The following is a 23,292-nucleotide window of genomic DNA, read 5'->3' as shown; positions in this document are numbered from 1 at the left end:
TTTGTACAGTGAGTTTGACATAAAGCAATATTATATGCATGCTTGCGCTTTTTAGCCAGGGGTCCGCGTACTTCGGTAGAAAAGCGTGGGTTAATTTTAGAGGATTTCAAAAAAAGAATGTCGTATCGTAAGATTTCTGAAATTGTACATTTAAGTTCGGCAACAGTTCAAGACATTATGGAACGCTTTGTATAAGAGATGAAAATCGTGTGGTAAATAAGGGACCACAGATTAAAAAAAAAACTTTCACAGAGAAAGAATGTCAGTGGTTGGTCTGCCAAGTGAAGAAAAATCCAGCAACAAGCGCTTCAAAGTTAACTCAAATGGCCAAAAGGAATTTAAGTAAGACTTGCCAGCCAGAAACTGTTCGCAGAGTTCTGAGGGAAGTAAATGTAAATGGTAGAATTAGCCGTAATAAACCTTTCGTAAGTTCAAGGAATAGAAGTAAGCGATTGCAGTTTGCGCGTGACCATCTACATTCGTATTATATATAGAACCTCAGCATTTTAGAGGGGCGTACTTTTTGCAAACGGTCGAAAAGTACCCTTTTTTGTACATGATGGCAGACCTTTCATATAGCACGAGGCCGATATAGAGCTCAAACCCTAAAATATGCGAGCTACTATAAAATACCGTGGTGGCACGTTGGGTATGCATGTTATAAAATGAAAGTTAAGCCTCTTTCGAAGAAACAATGAACAAATTTGTTTATTAAAAACTTTAGCAATAAGATTTAATTCAAAGCGCCTGAGAATTACAAATAGAACATGACTTTCGTTTTTATGAAGGTAACGACCATAAGCAGAAATCACAAATAATACAAACATGGTTAATATATAACATTGTTGAAATTCCTGCATTATCACCGGATTTTAACGTCATCGAAAATTTGTGGCCGTATCAAATCTGATCTTAAAAAAGCGATACTTGAAGAGTGAAACCAAATGAGTCCAATATACACAAAACAAAAATTGATTGACTTCAAGCCACGTAGACTGCAAGCTGTAATTTATAATAAAGGATGCCCAACAAAGTACTAAATACCTTCAAATTTTAAAAATTAGAAATAAACAGTTGCTCTTTTTTAACGGTATCGTTTAAATTGCGGGGTGAATTTTCTGTATGATTTAATTTTTTTTGGAATTACAATGAAATGAGTGGTTACGTGTTTTTATTTGGTGTTGAAAAATGAAATAAAGCAAAATAAAGAAAATATCTGCATAATCTGTTTTTCTATTTTCGCAAAATATTATGAAATATAGAAAACTTTACAAAAAAATCGTATATTTATCTGATTAGGTTTAAGTGACTGTGTATTAAAATTATTTGGAGTGAAATATTGGCACTCAAAAGCTTGTTGCTTCTTGAAAGGTAATGCTCTATTCCACTTTTCATAAACCACTATATTTCCTGACTGTACCATGCATGGCTGCCCCACAGTAACCGCTTTTTCCTCATGGAAATCTTGACAGAAAGTCGGTATCATGTCTCCGAAATTAATCGCCCGAACAAGTTTGGAAAATATTGCAAACTTATTTTTTAATTCAATATTGTGTAGCCCAATATGATATAGCGGTTGTTGAAAAAGAAGTCAAAGTCATATTTTCTGACGATGCGCAATTTTATTTCGTTGCGACTTTGTCAACAACCGAAACTGCCGCCTCTGGGTATCAGACAACCCTCTCGTGATCGTCGAGAAATCAATAGTTCTGCATTCTCCACTTTGACCAACGATGAGCGTAGGATAAATATTTTTTGTAGCCGGAAATTAAAGACATGGACTTAGAAAATTTCTGGTTTCAGTAGAATGGCGCGCCTTGCCACAATCGGTCTTTTGCGCACCAAGTTCGGTCGGCAAGGCTTCCATTACAAAATTGAAGCTCATCACAGCCTCCCCAGGCTCTCCAACATATTGGCCTAGTGACACGAACAAACTCCCCCGATCTCATTTGCGTTGCGAAAAGTATTCCAGAAAGTGAAATAGCCTGTAACTCATATTATGAATTAACCTCTGATCACTCTCCAGTAATGATGAAATTAAATAAAGACATAGCTGAATCTCTTACCCCCTGTACTCTTCACAGCAATAAAATTGATTGGCAGTGTTTCCGAACTTTAATTGCCTAACATATAACCTGGCGCTCCCACTCAAGTCTAATGCAGACATTACAATTGCAGTTGAACATTTCAATAATTGCCTTCAGCAAGCAGATTGAAACTCAAACCATTCATAACCAAGCAGCAACGCCTTTAGATATCCCTCGAGGTTTAAAAAAAGCTAAAAGAAAAGCGCCGAGCGAAAAAAATGGCAACACCAACCGACACCCCGAAGACAAAAAATCTCCGAACTCGCTCGCACGAGAATTAAAACAGCTCCTTGAAAAAGAACATAACATTCAGCTTCATAACCATCTCAGTAACCTCGAAGCATCCTCATCCTCTGAATACTCTCTTTGGAAAGTAGCAACAAAATTCAAAAGACCAATCTTATCACAGTCAGCCATCAAAATGGAAAATAATAAGTGGGCTAAATCGGATCTTGAAAAAGCTCATACTTACATTTGCTCGTACTTACCCAGAGACTATAGCACAAAAAGTCAAAGGCATCCTGGAACTCATCCACCAGATGGACCCGCCCATAATTTTTTTTTTCGAAAAACGAAGTAAAAGCAGCAATAAAAAGGCCCAAAACAAAGAAAGCTCCCGGATATGATCTCATCACTGAAGAACTACTCAAACAACTGCCCGATAAAGGAATCTCTTTTCTCACCAATACATATATGTAAAGCTATCGTACTAACTGGTACCATCAAACAAGAACCCAGACTCGTAAATAGCATTCACCAAGCTTAGAAGAAATATTGCGCAGCCGCATTTTTCGATATATGTATGTATCATATCTCATTCGATCGCGTCTGGCATGACGGCTTACTCTGCAAAATAAAACTCACTCTACCCATTAATTATTATACTTTTATCAAGTTCTACCTCAAAGACCGCTAATTTTTTGTTAAGCAAAACGGAGAACAGTCTATACTCTATGAATGTTTAGCAGGCGTACCCCAAGGCAACATAATGGGCCCAATACTTTACTTGCGTTACACACAAGATCTACCAATGACAGGGGAAACTATCGTCGGAACCTTTGCAGATGACACCGCCCTACTCCCTATAGACTCCCACTCCGAAGTGTCTTCCCTCAAACTCCATAAAGGACTTGATAAAATAGCTAAATAGCTGAAAGACTGGAAAATAAAAGCTAAGGAGACGAAACTTGCTTAAGTTCTCTTTACACTCACCAAAATAATGTTACGAAACATCTTGGTATGCAGCTCGACAGCAAGCTTACATGGAAAACGCATATTTTCACCAAAAGCAAAGCACGTGGAAATAAACTCTGAAACCTATACTGGTTAATTAACCGAAATTCTCATGTTTCTCTCAAAAGTAAACTCTTACTCTATTCATTTATCTTAAAACCAACTGCAGCTAACTCTAACATCGAAATACTCAAAGGATTTCAGTCAAAAACCCTAAGCATGATTACAAACGCACCATGCTACATCACAAATGCTCAAATACCTCGTGATCTCAAATTCGCCACAATAGCTTAAGAAATAAAAAAGTGTTCCACATCTCATAATAAAATACTTCAATCACACATACACCCTTGATCGCAGAAATAACTCTCAATCACATCTCCTTTAACGGACTGAAGAGGAAGTCAACAATGTACTTCTTATACTAATAAGCAAACATTTTAGAAAGGGTTGCTTTTCAAAAAAAAAAAGTTGGTAATTGTGTTATCAGACGGTACTGCTATTTGATGCCATTCGCCTTTTTCGTGAGATGCTGTGAAGGACCGATGTTATGCGAACAAACCATAAATGAATCATTATGTACATTTTTGTAATTTTTAAGTTTTAGCTACTGTATGGACAACCCTGTGCATATATAAACATATGCACGTGGATGTATACATGTGCGCAATGCATACATTTCTGGTAAAAAGTGAGTAGAATTGTATGTGGCATCGATATTGAATTTTGCGTCTTCATGCTAAAAATAAATTCAACGTATGCGCATTTTCCGAAGAAAGAAAGAATCGATTCAATTGACTTTCTGGGTAGGATGTAGGGAGGCGCGTTTCAGTTTGATCGTTTGAACGAGACTTTTGCTCTTTTATATTTTTTATTCTTTGACAACTTATTGGGGTTTTTTTATTCATATTTGTTTTCGTATATTACCCCATTATAATAATCGTCTATGTAATGTTTTAAAATTACAGTAATCTTTCGTGTATGCTTAAATGCTGCTTTCGGTTTTTAACTCGATAAAATAAATTAAATTAATTTTGTAAGATCTTCAAGTTATAGAATTTTTTATTACAAAAATTGTGCATTGATTTTTTTTGTCTACTTTTTTTTACCTTTAATTCATGAAATAGAACGGCCAAACTGCTTTAAGCATTGCCAACAATTTGGGATACATTACTGCTGTTGAAACTCTAAAAGTGGTTACCGAAAAATCAGTAACGAATATTATCACTGGCGTGTTGGAAGAGAAATATAAAGTTGCTGCGCCGGAATTGATGCATGAAACATTTATGTCCGACTCTGATGACGAAGGTGGTGACGAACATATAGATCATCATCAATACAAATACATGGCGACTGATGATTTAAGAGCGTCTGAACAGGATCATCAAAATTACGATACAACCAAAAATGATGAAAACATCGATAATCGCCTACAAAAACAGGTTCTACAGGCGCAATATACAGAATCGGCTGGGCGTAACACTTTTCAAAGCGACAAAGGTAAATGGCGTTCCTATTTTCATGCACATAAAATATACAGAATCTTATATACATACGTACAGTATGACTGCACGCATTTGTGGTTTTATTATGCATAATTTTTGGGTTGGTCCATTCAATTCACTTCGAACTATATAGTAAGAATCTTCACTTATTAATTTTAAACATATTTGTTCGAAATTTATAAAAGGATTTAAGGATTTCAGAAAATTAGTTAAAACGTTTAACTTAACCGAGCTTAAACGAGCTGTTTAATCGAAGCAACGAAAAATTTTAATTCCATCCGATGTATATGTGTACATACAGTATGTCAAGGATAACTTCTGACATTGAAAATAAATTATATTTTTCGATTTCAAAATAGCACTCTTTATTTCTCTTTGACTTCTTCCTTGTACAGATTCATATTTATTCCCAACATTTAAAGGGAATTAATAAAAAACTGCAAATTCTTTGGAAAACAAAAACTAAAGTAGCAAAACAAATAACTCATTACTTCGGCACTGTCAATCAATAAACTGATTTTACATTTTGATTTTTCAATTTATTTAAAATGTATCGTGTTTAATGTAGCGTGATTAATTGTAATTTACTCTGCTTTGCAATGATCACTTTATGTTTTGGTTTTATCATACAGTGAACAACTTTTGTTTTATTCGGACTTCAATTTTAAATACTGTGTTTTTAAAATGCCTGACAAAAGATTATCCTTTGATACTACGTGATTATTATATTATAATTACCACTTTGGTAAAAGTGTTCAGGAATTGTCTGAAATGTTTTCGGTAACACTTTGATGATCGAAAAATCGTTTTAAAATCCGAGAATTTCCTTGAGAACTCTTGCAAATGAGTTTAACGAGGAATGTGGTATTGTTGGTAAAAGTGTTCAGGAATTGTCTGAAATGTTTTCGGTAACACTTTGATGATCGAAAAATCGTTTTAAAATCCGAGAATTTCCTTGAGAACTCTTGCAAATGAGTTTAACGAGGAATGTGGTATTGTTGTCTCTCATTTAGCAGTGCGTCAAGCCATAATGCAGCACAAATATTCATGAAGATCAGCACGCAAGAGACCATTCATGTCTGCACAAAATGTAGAACGACGCCTGTCTCTTTCTTGGAACAACATTTCCGAACCAGAAGATTATTGGGATAACGTAATATTTTGCGATGAGACAAAGGTAATGCTGTAGTACAACGATGGACTGACTAGAGTATGGCGCAAGCTCAGAAATAAAATATATATGTAATTCCGATGATTAAATTTGGAAACATTTCCATTATGGTTTGGGAGTGCATTTCAAGTAAAGAAGTGGAAGAGTTACTGTTTATTGATGGCACAATGGACGCCGAACAATATTTAAATGTATTGAAAAAAAATAAATAAAAACTTAGTGGACAGTGCTAACAAATTTGGGTTTATCACCGATAGTAAACCAAATTTTCGATTTTACCAAGATAAGAATCCAAAGCATAAGGAGCATAATGTGCAGATGTGGCTTCTCTACAAATGCGGTAAAGTTATAAATACACCGACGCAGAGCCGCGATATTAACCTGGTTGAAAAATTGTGGGCCTTTTTGAAGAACAGAGTTGTTAGAAGATATCCAAAGAATGCAGCAGCATTAAAAACTGCAAAAATGGAGGACAGAATATACCGAACGAATACGACGTAAAGAAATTGATCTATTCCATGAAAAAGCGTCTGCAAAATGTTATTGAAGCTAATGATTATCATACCAAATATTAAATTAATCAAAAAATTACGTAATGACATTATGTATTTAATAAAAAAAAGTCTGTATTAAGGTTTGTAAAACCAATTTATTTACAGTGTCGAAATAGTATGTTATTTGTTTTTTTTGCTTTAGTTGTTGTTTTTTCAAAGAATTTTAATTGAATTGAAAAATTGAAATCGAAAAATTGAATCTATTTTCAATGTCAAAACTCATTCTTGACAAACTGTATGTTTTTAACAGAGCTTTAAGTGAGGAATTATATGCATTTCGAGAACGCTATTTCTGTACTATTAAAATTTTACCCTTTTTTGTTTGGAAATGAGGTTTTAATTTTTTGATTCTGCACTCACTCAAAGGAAATCTGAAAGCTCATGTTTATGTATACTTATATAATGCAGGAATAAAAAAAGATTTCTAAAACAAACATTTTTAACACTGATTAAGTATTCAGATGAAAATACTCGTTCCTAAACATTCAATATAAATAATTACAAGTTATCCTCGAATTGTACAGATATACGAGTACAAAGGTGGATTTTAAGTCCATGATGTAAAAGGAGAACTGTGCGGTCACTATCTGTCCGACAGTTGCATATTCCCAATGAATAATGCTGCGGATATCGAAAAACTATTGATATTTTATCGATTTCGTTGGCCGCTCCCCACTCGCTGTTGACTTTGCTTACGAGCCTCGGGATTTTCACATGTGTTCGAAGAAAATACGCTTAAAACATAAGCCAATGCTATTGACTTAGTACAGCAATACCCAGTTGCCAGTTCCTAAGTTATAAACTTAACTGTCACACTTTGTACTGCTGACAGCAGTTTTCTTTCACTGGATAATGCCTTAAAGATTTTATATTCTCGATCAAACATTCCCAAATAGAAATATGGGTGAATGAAATCTCCATTGATTGACTTACATGGTTTTAAATTTTACTAAGTTATATCACAGACTAATCTCATTTGCTACACTCAAAAAATTTTATTTGTAAAACTAACCGAAAAACTATGTTAAAACGGCTCCAACCTATAAATATGGGTGAAACCAACCAATAGAAAATAGTTAGCAACCCTTACTGAAGTTGTGGTTAAAAATTGTTAATTTTACCAAAAAAAATGGTTGAAATTTAACAATGTGAAATTGGTTCACTTAACCACAAAAGTAGGTTCGTATGGCTCCAACCTATAAAAATTGGTAAAATTAACTTATATTAATAGTAATGCCCACCTAACCACAAAAGTTGGTAAAAACTAATGTAAAAATTGTAATATAACCATAAAAATTGTAGAATTAACTATTTTTACTGTTACAATACTATAAAAATTGTATTGTTGCTGAAGTTGTGGTACATAAACAATTAAAATTGTCAAAGTACTATTTATACTGTAATCCTACAATATAAATTGTGTGATAACAATATTAATTGTTTAGTATTACCACAATTTTAGATACAATAAAATTTTTGTAGAATAGTTAATATACAATTAGAATCTTTATAGTTACATTTCTACTCTATATCGTTTTGATTTAAACATCAACGTTGTAAAGATAAAAACAGTATTTGTATTTTATTCAGGAAAATTTATTTTGTTTTTTTTTAAATGGATTGTAATAAAAATAATTCACAAAAAGTAACAATGTGGGAGTTTTTTTTTTAAAGTTATCCCTAACAGTCTTTAAGATAACGTTTTAAACATAAATAAATAAGTATACGTATAATTAAAAAAAAAGGTTAAATCAGAACCTTTTACAAATCTCTTCGAGCTTTTTTAATGTAGTTTTAATCACAAGTTTTCAGTTTTATAACTAAATTATAATTATTCAGTAATCTCTCTCAGATACCTTTATATTATATAAAAAAAGTACATTAAATTTTTTTTTTTCAGGAAAACTAAACATACTTAATTTGTAAAAACAATATGTAGCATAGTAAAAGCTTTTAAACCATATTTTTAATTATCTATAACAGTCTTTACAAAAACTATATGGCGTTTGCATTATTCGTTTTGCACAAAACATCTTTTAAAAAATGACTTCGATTTGGAGGATCAAATGTTTTTAAAACCCCTATGTCTCTAATTTAGTTTATTTTTCTTAGCCTAAACATGTGTTTTTACTAGAAAATATATTGTATATGTACACTGTATTAATAGAATTTCGGTCTTAAATATAATATTTGGAGAGCGATTTATATGTAAAGGTGACTTGTAAAATTCGGACGGGTGTAGAATTGTAAAACTACTTTCTTTCAGTGAAACCAAATATGACTGGAAATGGTCAGAAAAACTTTCAATTTTGTGCTTGATGCAAACAAAGCCTACTTCGAAATCTCCTAGTAAAATTATGTCCTTGATCTCGAAAATGTCTAAAGCTTTGGAAAGTAAAAAATAACTCACTTTGTAAAAAGTGCTTTTTATAGTGATTCTATCTGTGAAATTATATGTAGTATTTACAGATATGTTTTGTGAAAGAAATTCATTATTCGAAACACTGCTTGCGTTCCTGAAATATGTCTTACTTAAAATTGTGCCGTTATTAACAAATGCTGTTGTATACTTATCTTCAAAACCTTTTTCGAGCAATATTCTATTAGAAAATTTTAGTAAACATTTAGTTGCAATTGAAATAGTCGTATTTTTTCTCGATGTTATTGAATTCATGTATATTTTTAATTCCCTGTGTTTAGATTCGAATTTAAAGCACCACAGATTTTTTAATGGTCCAACATTTTTTATAAAATTTGGGTAGTGAATCAGGAAATGAAATTTGGGTTTTAACGTAGATCCAAAAAGCTCAATGTAAAGCCTATGGTGTTCCTTGATTTTTTCTTGCATTCCGTTGAAAATATTGTCATCAAATTCGGTCCTAAGCAATAAATCTAATATTTGAATTAATAGACATAGCAATTGCCAATGCTTGCTATCGGTTGAAATTAAATCACCTATCATTAGTGGAAGAAAATGACAGAAGGTCCACATTTCACGAGCGGACATGCTTAATTTATTTCTCTTTAAATGATAAATATTTATAGAAGGAGATATATTACCAATTTCGGTTTCGCCATATTGAAAAATACACTTTCTTGCATTCAAAGTGGCTATATCTAAGCATTTTTCTGTTTCAATAAAATGAAGCAAGATCTTACAGATATCATAGTGGCAGATTCCTTCGAAAACATCATGCATGATGTCTTCATACATATTTTGAATAACATGAAATGAGCTTATGGAATTAAAAATAGATAGTCCTCTGATATCCCAGATAATTTAATATAATTCGCTTTTCGTATGTCTCATTTAAATGTAATCCCTGCATATAGTTCAATTCTGTTCGAAGCTTATCCTCACTTTCGCGTACCACGTAAGAACATTCTGTCTTGTTATATAAGCAACGCCTACAGTAATATATTGAAGAAAAACTTTTTGTGAAGCCGAGAACACTATTGAGCCCTAAATTATCCCCAGTGATAAGCAGTAGTACAAAAAAATATCGCTTTTCTGTGCCATTAACTTTAATACATATACCATTCTCCTCTAGATCTTTTATTTCTTCCACTAAAAGTTTTAGAGAGGCTTCATTTCCGTAGCTTTTATATCTACTTTAAAAAAAAAGAGCTGGAAATATATTTTCTAGTGAAGAAAGATGGTGCTCAGGTATTGAAGGAAAAGTATAATAGAAAGCAGCAACAGATTGATCTCCTTTATGCGACCCTAGAGGGTTATTAATTTCGAAGTCATCAAAATAAATGATATAGGGAATGACATCTTTGTTCGGAAAAAGTTTAATTTTTTCTTTCCATAATGCGCCGTTGACAATACTGCTCAATTTTTCTTCACTTTTATAAGTGTTGCATAAAGTATCTTTCAGAACGTTAGGTAGCTCAAAAAACTTTTTTATCTGAAAATTTATTGGCATGATAGTACCTTTACTTTGCTTTTCCATAAAAACTATTTCATTTTTCGAAAGTAAGGGTTGGACTCTATTATCAATTTCGAATTCTTTAGCATCCTCCCAAGCATCTTTATCTTTAAGCTATCACTGGGGTATTTTAAATGAAGGACATGAAATGTCTTAAAGCAAGTATCAAACGCACTCAAAAAACATGGCATCTCATATTTGATTTCATCAAAGTAAACATAAAATTTAGCGTCACATAAATTATAGCCAACTGCAATAATTATTGGTTGTAAGGTCTCACCGCGATCATAAAGGGAAGTCTTCAGCTTGTTTAAACAGTTTTCAACATCATTTGCCGTAACAACATGAAGAATAAACGACATCTGCGAATCTTTAATAGTAGACCGGTAAATCTTTCTTGCGGTATTTGCTTTTCATTTTATTGTTGGACGCAGCAAAACATGAAGCAGTAGTGCAATGATCTGTTCTGAACCTATGTATATGTTTAGAAATAGTAAAGATATGTAAATATAAATATATGTTTGAGTAAATGCCTTGACAAACCTTTTTCTTGTGATTTTATTGTTTCCAATTGTTGCAAGTGCGCCGGATCCGTCAACTTTGTTTTTAGCAGTGTTATAATTTTGAGATTAAAGGTCTTCCATTTATCGACGATGGATGTGGAATGTGGATGCAAATAACTAAAATCGATTTGAATCTAAAAATAGATTGATACTGTTACTATATATAGTACTATGGTAATTCGTAAAATTTGGAAAACATTCAAATTTTTATATGAGTTGCCCTATTTATAATTATCATAAGCACTTTACTTACCAGGTTATACCCCAATGAATGTGAAAAGAGCTTCCAATTTTGTAAGACTTCTGTTTTGTGTACCGTTTGTGCTTAGAATTTCTTGTCCTCGTTTTTTAAAACACTTTCGCCAATTTTCCTGCACGTCATTCCACGGCTCCGTAAAAATTTTTAGCCAATCTTGAGCCTTTGCAATTTCTAAGGAATAAATCAAAATGTTGATAATGGTACACATAAGACGTAGAACAATTCGGCTTCAGTATACCTGTTTCTTCTCCATAGTTTGAAATATCAGCTTTTGGGGATTCACCACCTATATTGCTTTTTTCATAAACAAATTCACCCGTTCTCTTTAAACGTTTTGCAGTATTATAATATTTTTCATACAATCTTCCTGAAGGCCGCGATCCAATTAAATAAAAATAAATTGCCTATGTAGAAAATATCCAAATAAAAATATCAAAATATCGTTTTAAATAAAAGACAAACCTTGTCATCATTGAATGTTTCTTCAATTTTAATAGAAATGTGCTCAAATTCTTTTCTTCCAAGTTTTATTTTATGTCTCAAGTGCCAAGTTACTATAGAATCTATTAGAATTTTACGTGCTGCGTCGTTCAGTTTTCCAGTTTCTTTGTAAGTCTGATTGACATAGTATCCATTTGGATGACTCCCCAATACTGATTGAATATTCTAAATTTTGAATGTAAATTGAAATACTTTACAGTGAGCGTGAAAAGAAACTATACACCATAAAATTGCAATTTTTACTAAAAATTAATAATTTCGCTAATTTCTAATACAAGTATTCACAAGAATACAGCAAAAAATTAAATTTAAGATTTAATTTAATGTAATTTAAATTTTAGTATAGTACGATACTAAGAAAAAATTAAGCTTATAAATTTGTATGCAAAAAAAATCTGGGGCTTAGAAAAAAGAATTGCCAAAAATCAGGTAATTGTTTTAGCGGCTTAAGTAATAGTATCTTATTATACCAAAATTTAACAAGCCACAAAACTGCATACTCGAACTTTAACTTATATTATTTATTGTATTTATTATTATTTATTATTTACATTTTTTATTGTATTCGTGAATGAATACTTTTACTAGGAATTTGCGAACATGTTTTAGAATAAGTAATTTTTCGTGAATATTGCAATTTTATGATGCACAATTTCTTTTGACGTTCACTGTAGATATTTGCATATGTATATACTCACAATGGAGCCGCGGTACCCATTAAGATCGTGAATAACTTTAGAAGAAGAGCTTGTTGATTGACTGCAGTTTAAATATTGTGAATTTTCTACGTCTTCCAGGAAAGTCGTGTCTACAGATATTGTATCGCAGGCTTTGACATCAGAATATCCCTTAAATAGAAAAGTTTTATTTTGTTTACCGAATAATATTCAAATTTTATGTTTGTACTTACATTTGCGATTTTCCATTGCTGAATCTTGAAACGAAACTCCACTTTTTCTCCTAACTTACATTCCCGGAATAAGTATGTCAAGTCCTGCTCTTCCAAATATCTTAGCCGTTCAAGTGTTATAGATTCATCCACGATTTGTTAAAATATTACACATTTACTTAATAAGTTTATTTCATTTACAAACAGAAATCGATGCATGCAATTATTTTCACACTTTTTATATGAGCAATAAAAGCAACAACACAACCAAAGCCAAATAACGGAATGGTTGCATGACGCCGTTTCACCAGCATTTTTGTTAATTTACAAAAGTTATTTTTAATAAACCTACCTTTTAATGTTTGTAAAATGTAGCTGAATCCCCAAGAGTCTAATAAAGATTCCAGTCCGTCCTTTTCTGCAGATTCCAAAATATTATTTTCCATTTTTATAACTTGCTTGCTCAAAGTTTTCAACCAACTGATTGCAGCGAGCGTCGGCGAAGTTCCGTTACAAACAATAGCAACAGCAACAACATGGTCCGCTTCTATTATTGCGATCGTTTATTTTTTAACTGCTGTATCAATGGTTACTTTAACACAAGGAATAGTAGTGGCACAATTTGCCACTGTCAAAATAACCTATTGAAATTCTTAAGAGGCATTTTCAGGGAGAAATATTTTAACTGATTGGTACTGGTATAATTAACCAAGGTTTATGGTTGATTTAGTTTTTTTTCAAATGTACAATTTTATTGTAAAATTAACCAAATAAGATCAGTTAAATCACACTAACAAAATAACATTAGAAAAAAAAAACGATTTACGTAGGTTAATTTTACTGAACAAATAGTAAGTGAAGAAAGTAACAATTTTTGAATTGGTTAATTCTACCATATTTGTTGGTCAGAAAACAACAACAAAATGTAAGGAAAATTTTAACTTTTTCAAACAGTTAATATAACAAGCTAAAATTGTTAAAATTACAGCAACAAATTATACAGAGCGCGCACTAACCGAAAAAAATTGTTAATTTGACCAACGTTTGCAGTTACCTGAGAACTTTTGCAACAACAATTTACATGGTAGTAAAATTAACCACGGAAATTGTTACATTTAACCAATGTTATTTTTCTGGGTGTAGGCTTTATTATAATACAATTCGAGGATTTTAACTATTTTAATCGGTAGAAAGTTTTGTGACATTAATGATAGAGAAAGATTACGGACACATTTGCTGAGGTTCGCCGTCCTGGAGCTCTATTTTTCATATACTATTTCAAGCATTTTAGGTCGTGTGTATAGAATGATTCTTTCGATATTAACTTCCGTGACGGAAGCGCCTGACCACCATTTGGTTTAGCTGAAATTTCCCAGTATTTTTACTGGTCTCCGTAATAGTGCATGTTTTTTTTACCACAAGGCATCAAGTTATTTATTCAACCAGGTTTGTGTTGTTTCTTTGCTTGTAATTCGCTGTCCCCCAAGGTGTTCTTTCTTGGGCTCACTATGTAGTGTGTATAAAAATATCAACATTGTTTTCCGCCGGCTGTCCTCCTTTGGCAGTATTTTGCCATGAAAAGCATTATTTAAATTAAAGAATACAAATAAACCTTCTCTGGTGGCATTAACATGCACCTCACCAGTTGGGGGAGAAACTTGCGCCAGTTTCATAGCAAAGAATTTCATTTAATGTGCACTACTTAGAAATAATTCGTTGCTTTAAAAATGTAAAAATTATTAATTGTTTGCAGCGATTTTGTAAATATTTTTTCAGGCTGTAACGTCATATATATGTTTGCACATAGCTCCTGCGTAAGAATATGTTTTATATTCCATATATGCTTTAATTACAGTACTGATTTGGAATAATGCTCATTTATTCGCTTTTTTTTCTACTATGTCAATGAAGGTTTTGCTTCATCAACCCAATATCCGTTAAAGCAGATCGACAATGTTGTGATAACTCGTCCGCCTGTTCATCTGGGGTACGTATTTGCAGAGATACTAAGCCATATATATTTTAGCCCTTTAATGCATGATTTTTATTTTTTTTTTGCTCAAATGCAGCTTCCTTGTGTCGTTCCTAGTAGATGCGCGTGGGGGTTCAATGCGTGGGTGCCGCCATAGCGGGGTTCGCGTGATTGTGCCACCGAAGGCTTGTACGCAACCAACGCGTATTACTTGCCGTTATGTGAAGCCGCAACGCGTACATAATCCCCCACCTTTGATGGAAGGTGAAGCCTTGGTTAGCCGTATAATGGAGTTATCTCCAGTTGAGGCCAAATTTCTCGGGTAAGTTAATTTTTGTGACGTAGTATTATTATTATTATTATCTTTTTGCTACCTACCATTATGGGATTTATTAAATTTCCAGCCCAGTTGTGCTTGAAGTGCCACACTTCGGCTCTTTGCGTGACAAGGAACGTGAAATTATAATTTTGCGCTCGGACAATGGAGATAGTTGGCGCGAGCATACTTTGTACGATAACGATGCTATCGATGCAATGATAGAGGTTTTGCAGGAAACCATTATTGACGGACTTAATCCACTTGAAGACTTGCACACTAATCGCATTGTGCGCATTTTGACACGAAATTTTCCACAATTCTTTGCGGTAGTATCGCGTATTCGGCAGGAGGTGCATGCTATTGGGCCTGACGGTGGCACCGTCTCCTCACAAGCAGTGCCACACGTGCAGGCCATTTTTCCGCCGCATGCGCTTACAAAGAAGATTCGTGTCGGTCTTCAGGCACAGCCGGTTGATTTGAACAGTTGCTGCAAGCTGCTCGGTCAGGGTGTGGCCGTGTCGCCAGTCGTTACCGTTGAGCCGCGCCGTCGTAAATTTCATAAAGCCATTACGCTTAGTATACCAGCTCCAAAGGCGTGCACACAAGGCATGGTGAATTCATCATATACAGGTAACGCCCCAACGCTGAGGCTTTTATGCTCAATAACGGGGGGACAAAATCGCGCCGTCTGGGAGGATGTTACTGGCTCAACCCCTTTTGCTTTTGTGAAGGATAGTGTCACGTTTACAACGACAGTGTCTGCACGTTTCTGGTTAATGGATTGTCGTAATATCGCCGATGCCAGTCGCATGGCCACCGAGCTCTATTCCTATATGACTCAAGTTCCATTTATAGTAAAATTTGTTATATTTGCAAAACGAGTTTCAGCAACAGAAGCAAAGCTTTCCGTTTTTTGTATGACCGACGACAAAGAAGATAAAACTCTGGAGCAGCAAGAATTTTTTACTGAGATAGCGAAGAGCCGAGATGTTGAAATACTTGAAGATCAAGATGTTTATTTGGAGTTCGCAGGCAATTTGGTGCCAGTGTTAAAATCAGGCGAACAATTTAATTTTAAATTTCAGGCTTTCCGTGAAAATCGTCTCTCATTTATTGTACATGTCAAAGATGAAGAAGAGCCTTATGGTCGTATATGCTTTATGGGTGAACCAAAAATTGGTCTAAGGGAACCGCCACAACAACCAATTTGTATTTTAAACATATCATTAGAACGTCGAGACATTATGGAAAACGCCAACCGTTTGGATGGCAGCCAAAAAAGTTTGAACAATATAAAAATCGATCGTGGTCTCAATTATCGGGACTTATTAAACGCTGGTATTAAGTCGATAGAATTTAAACCTTCTACTGTAGTAGAAGGGGCAATAGATGCTAGAGAGGCAGGACTTAACCAGGGCATAACGTTGCATGTTCATCCGGACGGCAGAAACGTTATACACAAAGCCGATATGCACTTATCAGATATATGTGACTTGATTGATGACGACTGGATGCGCTTGGCCAAAGAATTAGGTGTACCCGAGGCCGATATCGAGAGTATCAATGCGGAATACACTGAACCTACATCTCAGAAGTCTACGGTCATGTTACACCTTTGGCTGCGCCAACAAGGACACAAAGCTACGGGTAACGCCTTGGAACATGCTCTGAGCAAGATCAATAGAACTGACGTTATGGAGAAATGTATATTTAATATGGAAGCTGTAAAAGATAACATGGAACAACGCATTGCTAAAAGTCAACTAGACGAGTCTGAGTTTAGTGAATTTGAATTGCATTTAAATCAAAGCATTGAAATTTATTATGATGACAGCAAACAAGCACCAACAGCTATAAACGACATTTCTGTTTTGAATGATTCTTTACCGACGAATGAACAAACAAGACAAAGTAAAATTTATAAAATTAATAACGGGAATAAAAATATAATGCCAACTGAAGTGGAAAATAATTTGGAAACAAGTAGTATGATATATTAAAACTATTTGAAAGGGACTCTAAAATTGACACACTCATTACAGAATCTGTGACCAGTTTCGAGCAGGCTGCATCCACTAATACGCCCTCACGAATACCAAATGATGTTTCGCAATTAGTACATACAGATTACGATATAGATAATATTCGACGAATTGCTGAAGAGCATACTCAAGAAGTATTAGATGAAGCGCAGAAGAATATTAAAACTGATGGTGAGAACGAAATGCGACAATGCTTATTTTAGAGTAGTTAAGTGGTTTTTATACCAAAAACAATCATCGTAAAAACATTTAAGTATTTAAGAAAAAAATTTTCTCAAGGTATTTTCGACTTATTTAATTTTTGTCAAACAACACAAAAGTTCTCACTGACTATTGACTTTGTGCTAATATAAACTATTTGTTAATAAAATAAATAATCATCCACCTATTGCAGGACATTATTAGAGATATTTATTTACTTATTTATTTAGAGATTCATTCCTAACACAGCCAGGGTAAACCTTACAATTATTAGTGCTAGTCACAATAGGTTACAATTTTCAGGATAAAGTTTGCATAGGTATTTCAAGTTACATTGAGGAACATACTAAGTTAACATTTAAAGGAACAAGAAAAATCACTATGAGTTCATGTTATCTGTTTTAGTACTAACATATCTCTTAAGTTCGCCTGTACGTATGTTCATGCTACTTACAGATACTAAATTTTGGTAGGGAAGAGAATTCTAAGAACCTGTATAAGAAGTGGCTACGTATCTAAATACGCATACCATAACAGAAACTATTATAAATATATTCTAGGATAGCCAGGCGGCTATTAAATTAATGCATGCGGCTTTACAAAGATCGAAGGTTGTACAGGAATGCCGGGCAGCCCTAAATGATATTAGTGTCGTATTCAAGGTCAGCTTTATTTGTGTTCCGGGGCACAGAGATATTGAGTGAAATTGTAAAGCCGATGAGCTATCCAACAACGGTATTACTCTTCAACTGCTCAGTGATGGAAGTACAATTGGGTTACTTATGCCCACGAGCACATTAATAATTAAGAATAACATTAAACAAGAGGCCAAAAGGGAATGGAAAGATAAAGGTACATGCATACAAGTCTGGTTACTATGGCCGCAAATAAACAAAAAAAAAGACAAAGGAACTGCTTAGCCTCTCAAAGGAGGATATCTCGAAGGTCCAGGCATTCCTTGAGACTATGAGTTTTCTCCCATAAGTATTGTAGCAGTTTTAGAGATGAGGAAGAGGAAGAAACAGTTGATCACTTTCTTTGCAATTGTCCAGCCATAGCTAAAATCAAAGCGGGTTGTCTAGGTAAATACTTTTTCAATTCTCTTACATAACTCTCTGACGTGCGGAGTGGACCAATCCTGCTCTTCATAAGAGCTACAAATGGTTTCATGAAGATAAATAAATAAGGTTCCGGTGTGGCACAGTAGTAAGATCGAAACCGAGGAAGCTTATCCATGGACATGGAATAGAAAGGTCAGCAGGATGATAGACGTGGTCTCTTGCCTTGATCCATAACCATAATTTACAAAGATTTCACAACCATACAATAAGGATGGCATGACATATATTTTAACCATTAGAATGCGAATGCGTAGAGGAGTAAAGTGTTGCATAGTCCAGAGCTTGCAAAGCATTCCGTACAACTTACCTATGATTAGTCTTTGGTTAAAAATGATTCCGAGATTTTTAGCCGCATGCACATAATTGATTCCAATGCCGTCAAGTACGATTTTTGGAAAAGTTGAAGTGTCGAGGAGTATTCTGAAAACAACAACCACTTCAGATTTCTTAAGGTTAAAACCTAGTGCATTGTGGGATGCCCATTTATTAATGCGACATAAATTTTGGTTGATTTTAAGAACACAGTCATTTATATCACTCAGCTTGCAAGGTCGATAAATTAGGACATGATTTGCGAACGAATGATAGCGCATTTCAGTAAAGAATATATCCTTGCGGAACTTTCCTGTTTATTTCTACTCGTAAAACAGATAATGTCTGTGGCCCACTACAGATATATGTGACCTTTAGAAAAGAGGCAATTAAAGGAAAGTGACTTTTTCATCGTCAATAGACTCACGAATAACTTCGTCAACGTCAATAAGCGCAGTTATACAATTATGTCCTTTTCGAAACCCAGATCGCCGCTTGTGTCAAAGAGAGCTCTTACAAAGAAAAACGTGAGTGATTCGAATACCGTCGAAACATAGCTTAAAATTGCGATTGATCTGAGTTCACCGTCGGTTTCAGTTATCTGCAAAATTTTAGCCGTTTTCCAATATTTTGGAAAAACGGACGTTGTTAGTATCATATTAAAACAGTGTATGTAAGCAGAACTGGGAAAACAGCTTTTAGAAAAAAAGGTGTATACCATCTATCTCAGTTGCATTTAACTGGATAGAGAGAAAACGTTCACGGAAGTCAGACTGATTAACACAAATTAACATAAATAAGGGGAATGGTACAGAGCCGTCGAATGATGGTCCTATTCTTTCGGGCCATATTCGGACGATTCAATTGCAATTCATATAGACGAGTCTTCACTAGGTCTACCTCGGCGTGAGTCGTTTTCAATTGTGACGTCATATATGTCTTCTCAGCTTCTAACTTAGATATATTCGTATGCGTATCCTGTGTTTCCAGTTGCACATCTAACTTTAACGACAACTCGGCTGGCATTTGTGACACCTGTGATGACATTTCCGATTCAACTTGCAAAGATCGCGATGTTCCATTTTAGTCGATGACTCCTCAGATTTTAACAGGAACACATATTCGTCTACATCGACGCCCGCTACCTCCATAGCTTCGCGCAGCCGTATTTGTAATTCTGCCTTGTTCTCAGTAGTTAACAAGCCACGCTGTTCCAACTTTTTCTTAAGCTTCTGACCCTTGAGTTCGTTTAGCTTTGTCTTTTTCACGACCCTGTTCTTGAGACTTTATTCAACCAGCCCTCTTCTGACACCAATTGTCAGTCATTGAGAAGTCAAACGTCAAGAAAATTAAGTTATGTTTGGAAAAAGAAAGTATGGGTAATTGGTGATATAATAAAGTTCACCTTAAGTCATTCATATAAAAGTAGTCAATGAGTAATACACTACTATATGTACTTTTCTTCAAAAGGGCTCACAAATTTTCAATCAGGTTTATGTCGGGACTCTGGGTCGGTGTATTTATAACTTCTGCACACTATGCTCTTTTTGCTTTGGATCGTTATCTTGGTAAAATTGAAAATTTGGTTTAATATTAGTTATAAACCCAATTTTTTCAGCACTGCCCACTAATTTTGTTTTAGTTTATTTTCAATATATTTAAATATTGTTTGGCGTCCATTGTGCCGTCAATAAACGAAAAGTCTTCTACTTCTTTCCTTCAAATGCGCTCCCAAACCATAATGGAAAATTTAATCATATGAATTACATATATTTGGATTTTATGTCAAGGGCTTGCGTCATACTCTAGTCGGTCCAACGTTGTACTACAGCATTATCTCTGTCTCATCGCAAAATATAACGTTATCCCAATAATCTTCTGGTTCGGAAATGTGATTCAAAGAAAAAGACAGGCGTTCCGCATTTTGTGCAGATATCAATAGTCTCTTGCGTGCTGATCTCGATGAATATTTGTAGTGCAGAATGCCTTGACGCACTGATTCATGAGAGACAACAATACCACACTCTTCGTTAAGCTTCTTTGCAAGCGTTCTCAAGGAAATTCTCGGATTTTAATCCAATAATTTTAGTTTTAGGTCCACCTGCCCTGCACGCTTTTGTTCTAATCTACCCTCTTTTTCCGCGTTGTTTACATATAACATTATAAACGGTCTGAAGTGTTACCGAAAACATGTCAGACAATTCCTGAACACTTTTACCAAAGTGGTAATTATAATATAATAATCGCGCAATAAGAAATCTTTTGTCAGGCATTTTAAAAACACAGTATTTAAAATTGAAGTCCGAATAAAACAAAAATTGTTTACTTAATGATAAAACCAAAGCATAAAGTGATTATTGCAAAGCAGAGATAACGGTAAAGCGAAGTTAACACAATGCCTCCCGGCAATCTTGCTGAAGTTTACTAAAAGACCGGTGATTTTAGACCTGAAAATTACTTTTTGAAATCTAATAATATATATATTTGAAGACATCTTTTTTTATTTAGTTAGAGTAAGTCTAATAGTTTTTTATTCTATGATATTTTGTAAAACAGTTACCTTTGTGTAATGGTACTTTACAAAAATTACAGATATATCGTGTTTCGCTTCTTTTATTGTGAGATTTTCCAACATGACATACTCTTGTGGGAAATTGTTTCTTTGCTTTTGCTTTTATATCTTAAGGGGTGTGCTGTTTCATGTTTCCGGACAATCTACCAGGCTGGTATATGGTTGCAACAGTGCCTCTTGATGGGGTTGGTTGTTCTTAATCAATTTCTGCAGTTGTCCATATTATTGCTACAGACAAGAAATAGTCCTTGTAGTTTTTCTTTTTGGTTTGATTTACTGCATTAAACATAGTAAAATTGTTAAATGTTTATGATATACATTTTCGTTTTCTTTGTCCATTTTACAGTTTTTCGAAGTATTGCGTAGTAAGAAAGGTATTGATCTGCCCGATCAACGCCTTTTATATGTTTGTTGTACTCTGTTATTGCACAAAGGTTTTTTGATATATTTCTTAGTTTTTCTATCTAGTTTATTAGTTGTTATAATATCTGCGCTATGGATTGTACTTATCATTTTAACTTGCCGGATATGTTGTTATGTAATATGAGTAGGAGAACGTCATCTTTTCGACGAAAACATACTTCATTTTTCCTATACAATTTTTTAGCTTTGTAGGAAAACTTCTATTTAATCTTACGGTTTCACTCACTCTTATTTTCTTTTTTAACAACAATTCAGCAGTTTTAACACAATTGTAATAATTGTCTTGATATAGATGGTGTCACTTATCAAAAACTGGACGTAAAACAGAAAGCATAGTGTCCTCTAATTTTTTGCCAATTCCTGAGTATATTTCAATGTTTATAATATAAGGTTGTCAAAAAAGTCTTGCGGTATTTCCGCAAGCTTGTCTTTGCAAGCGCGTAGTTCTAGTTGTATTCGTCGCATCGGTTCACGCTAGAGCGTTTTGGAAAGCTCTTTTCACGTGCTAACACGTGTTTAATTAATTGCTGTTTGCTTTTAGTCGTTCGTGAGTTATAGCGTCGCAAACATGGAGCAAAATAAAGAGAAAATACGGCATATGTTACAGTACTACTACGATAAAGGCAAAAATGCATCTCATGCTGCCAATAAAATTTGTGCAGTTTATGGACCCGATACAGTTTCCATTTCCACCGCACAACGATGGTTTCAACGTTTTCGTTCTGGTGCAGAGGTGATCGAAGATGCGCCACGGTCCGGAAGGCCTGTCGTCAAAAATTTCGATAAAATCGCTGAATTGATCGAAAGAGACCGGCATAGTAGCAGCAGTAGCATCGGCCAAGAGCTGGGCATGAGTCATCAAACCGTTATAAACCATTTGAAGAAGCCTGGATTCAAAAAGAAGCTCGATGTATGGGTGCCACACGACTTGACGCAAAAAAACATTTTTGCCCGTATGGATGCATGCGAATCGCTTCTGAATCGCAACAAAATCGACCCGTTTTTGAAGCGGATGGTGACTGGCGATGAAAAGTGGGTCACTTACGACAACGTGAAGCGCAAACGGTCATGGTCGAAAAGCGGTGAAGCTGCCCAGACGGTGGCCAAGCCTGGATTGACGGCCAAGAAGGTTCTTCTGTGTGTTTGGTGGGATTGGCAGGGAATCATCCACTATGAGCTGCTCCCCCATGGCCAAACGCTCAATTCGGACCTGTACTGCCAACAACTGGACCGCTTGAATGCAGCACTCATGCAGAAGAGGCCATCTTTGATCAACAGAGGCCGAATTGTCTTCCATCAGGACAACGCCAGGCCACACACATCTTTGGTGACGCGCCAGAAGCTCCGGGAGCTCGGATGGGAGGTTCTTTTGCATCCACCGTATAGTCCGAATCTCGCACCAAGTGATTACCACCTATTTCTGTCCATGGCGAACGAGCTTGGTAGTCGGAAGTTGTCCACAAGAGAGTCCTGTGAAAACTGGCTCTCCGAGTTTTTTGACAATAGGGAAGCGAGCTTCTATAAGAGGGACATTATGAAGTTGGCATCTCGTTGGGAACTCGTCATTGAACAAAACGGCGCATATTTGACTTAAATCGCATTATTATAACCAATTTTATGAACAATTGAAAATTCA

The 23,292-nt window shown here is 34.7% G+C and overlaps 1 protein-coding gene across 4 annotated transcripts in view; it reads left to right on the top strand.

Moving 5' to 3' along the window:
* Positions 1-23,292, top strand: part of LOC129251490 (ankyrin-3-like) — a 191,539-nt gene that overhangs the window by 155,741 nt on the left and 12,506 nt on the right. For 2 of the 4 annotated variants that reach the window (XM_054890825.1, XM_054890822.1), the window contains 5 exons: positions 4,448-4,820; positions 14,597-14,681; positions 14,764-14,988; positions 15,071-16,971; positions 17,028-17,198. In XM_054890825.1, the coding sequence (XP_054746800.1) occupies positions 4,448-4,820; positions 14,597-14,681; positions 14,764-14,988; positions 15,071-16,971; positions 17,028-17,198 (2,755 nt within the window). The remainder of the gene's footprint in view (positions 1-4,447; positions 4,821-14,596; positions 14,682-14,763; positions 14,989-15,070; positions 16,972-17,027; positions 17,199-23,292) is intronic. The other 2 variants (XM_054890824.1, XM_054890823.1) reach the window with 2 other exon arrangements.

Source organism: Anastrepha obliqua, unplaced genomic scaffold (assembly GCF_027943255.1).
Source record: "Anastrepha obliqua isolate idAnaObli1 unplaced genomic scaffold, idAnaObli1_1.0 ptg000023l, whole genome shotgun sequence".
NCBI classification, from domain to species: Eukaryota; Metazoa; Arthropoda; class Insecta; order Diptera; family Tephritidae; genus Anastrepha; species Anastrepha obliqua.
This window is presented reverse-complemented; position numbering and strand designations above follow the sequence as displayed.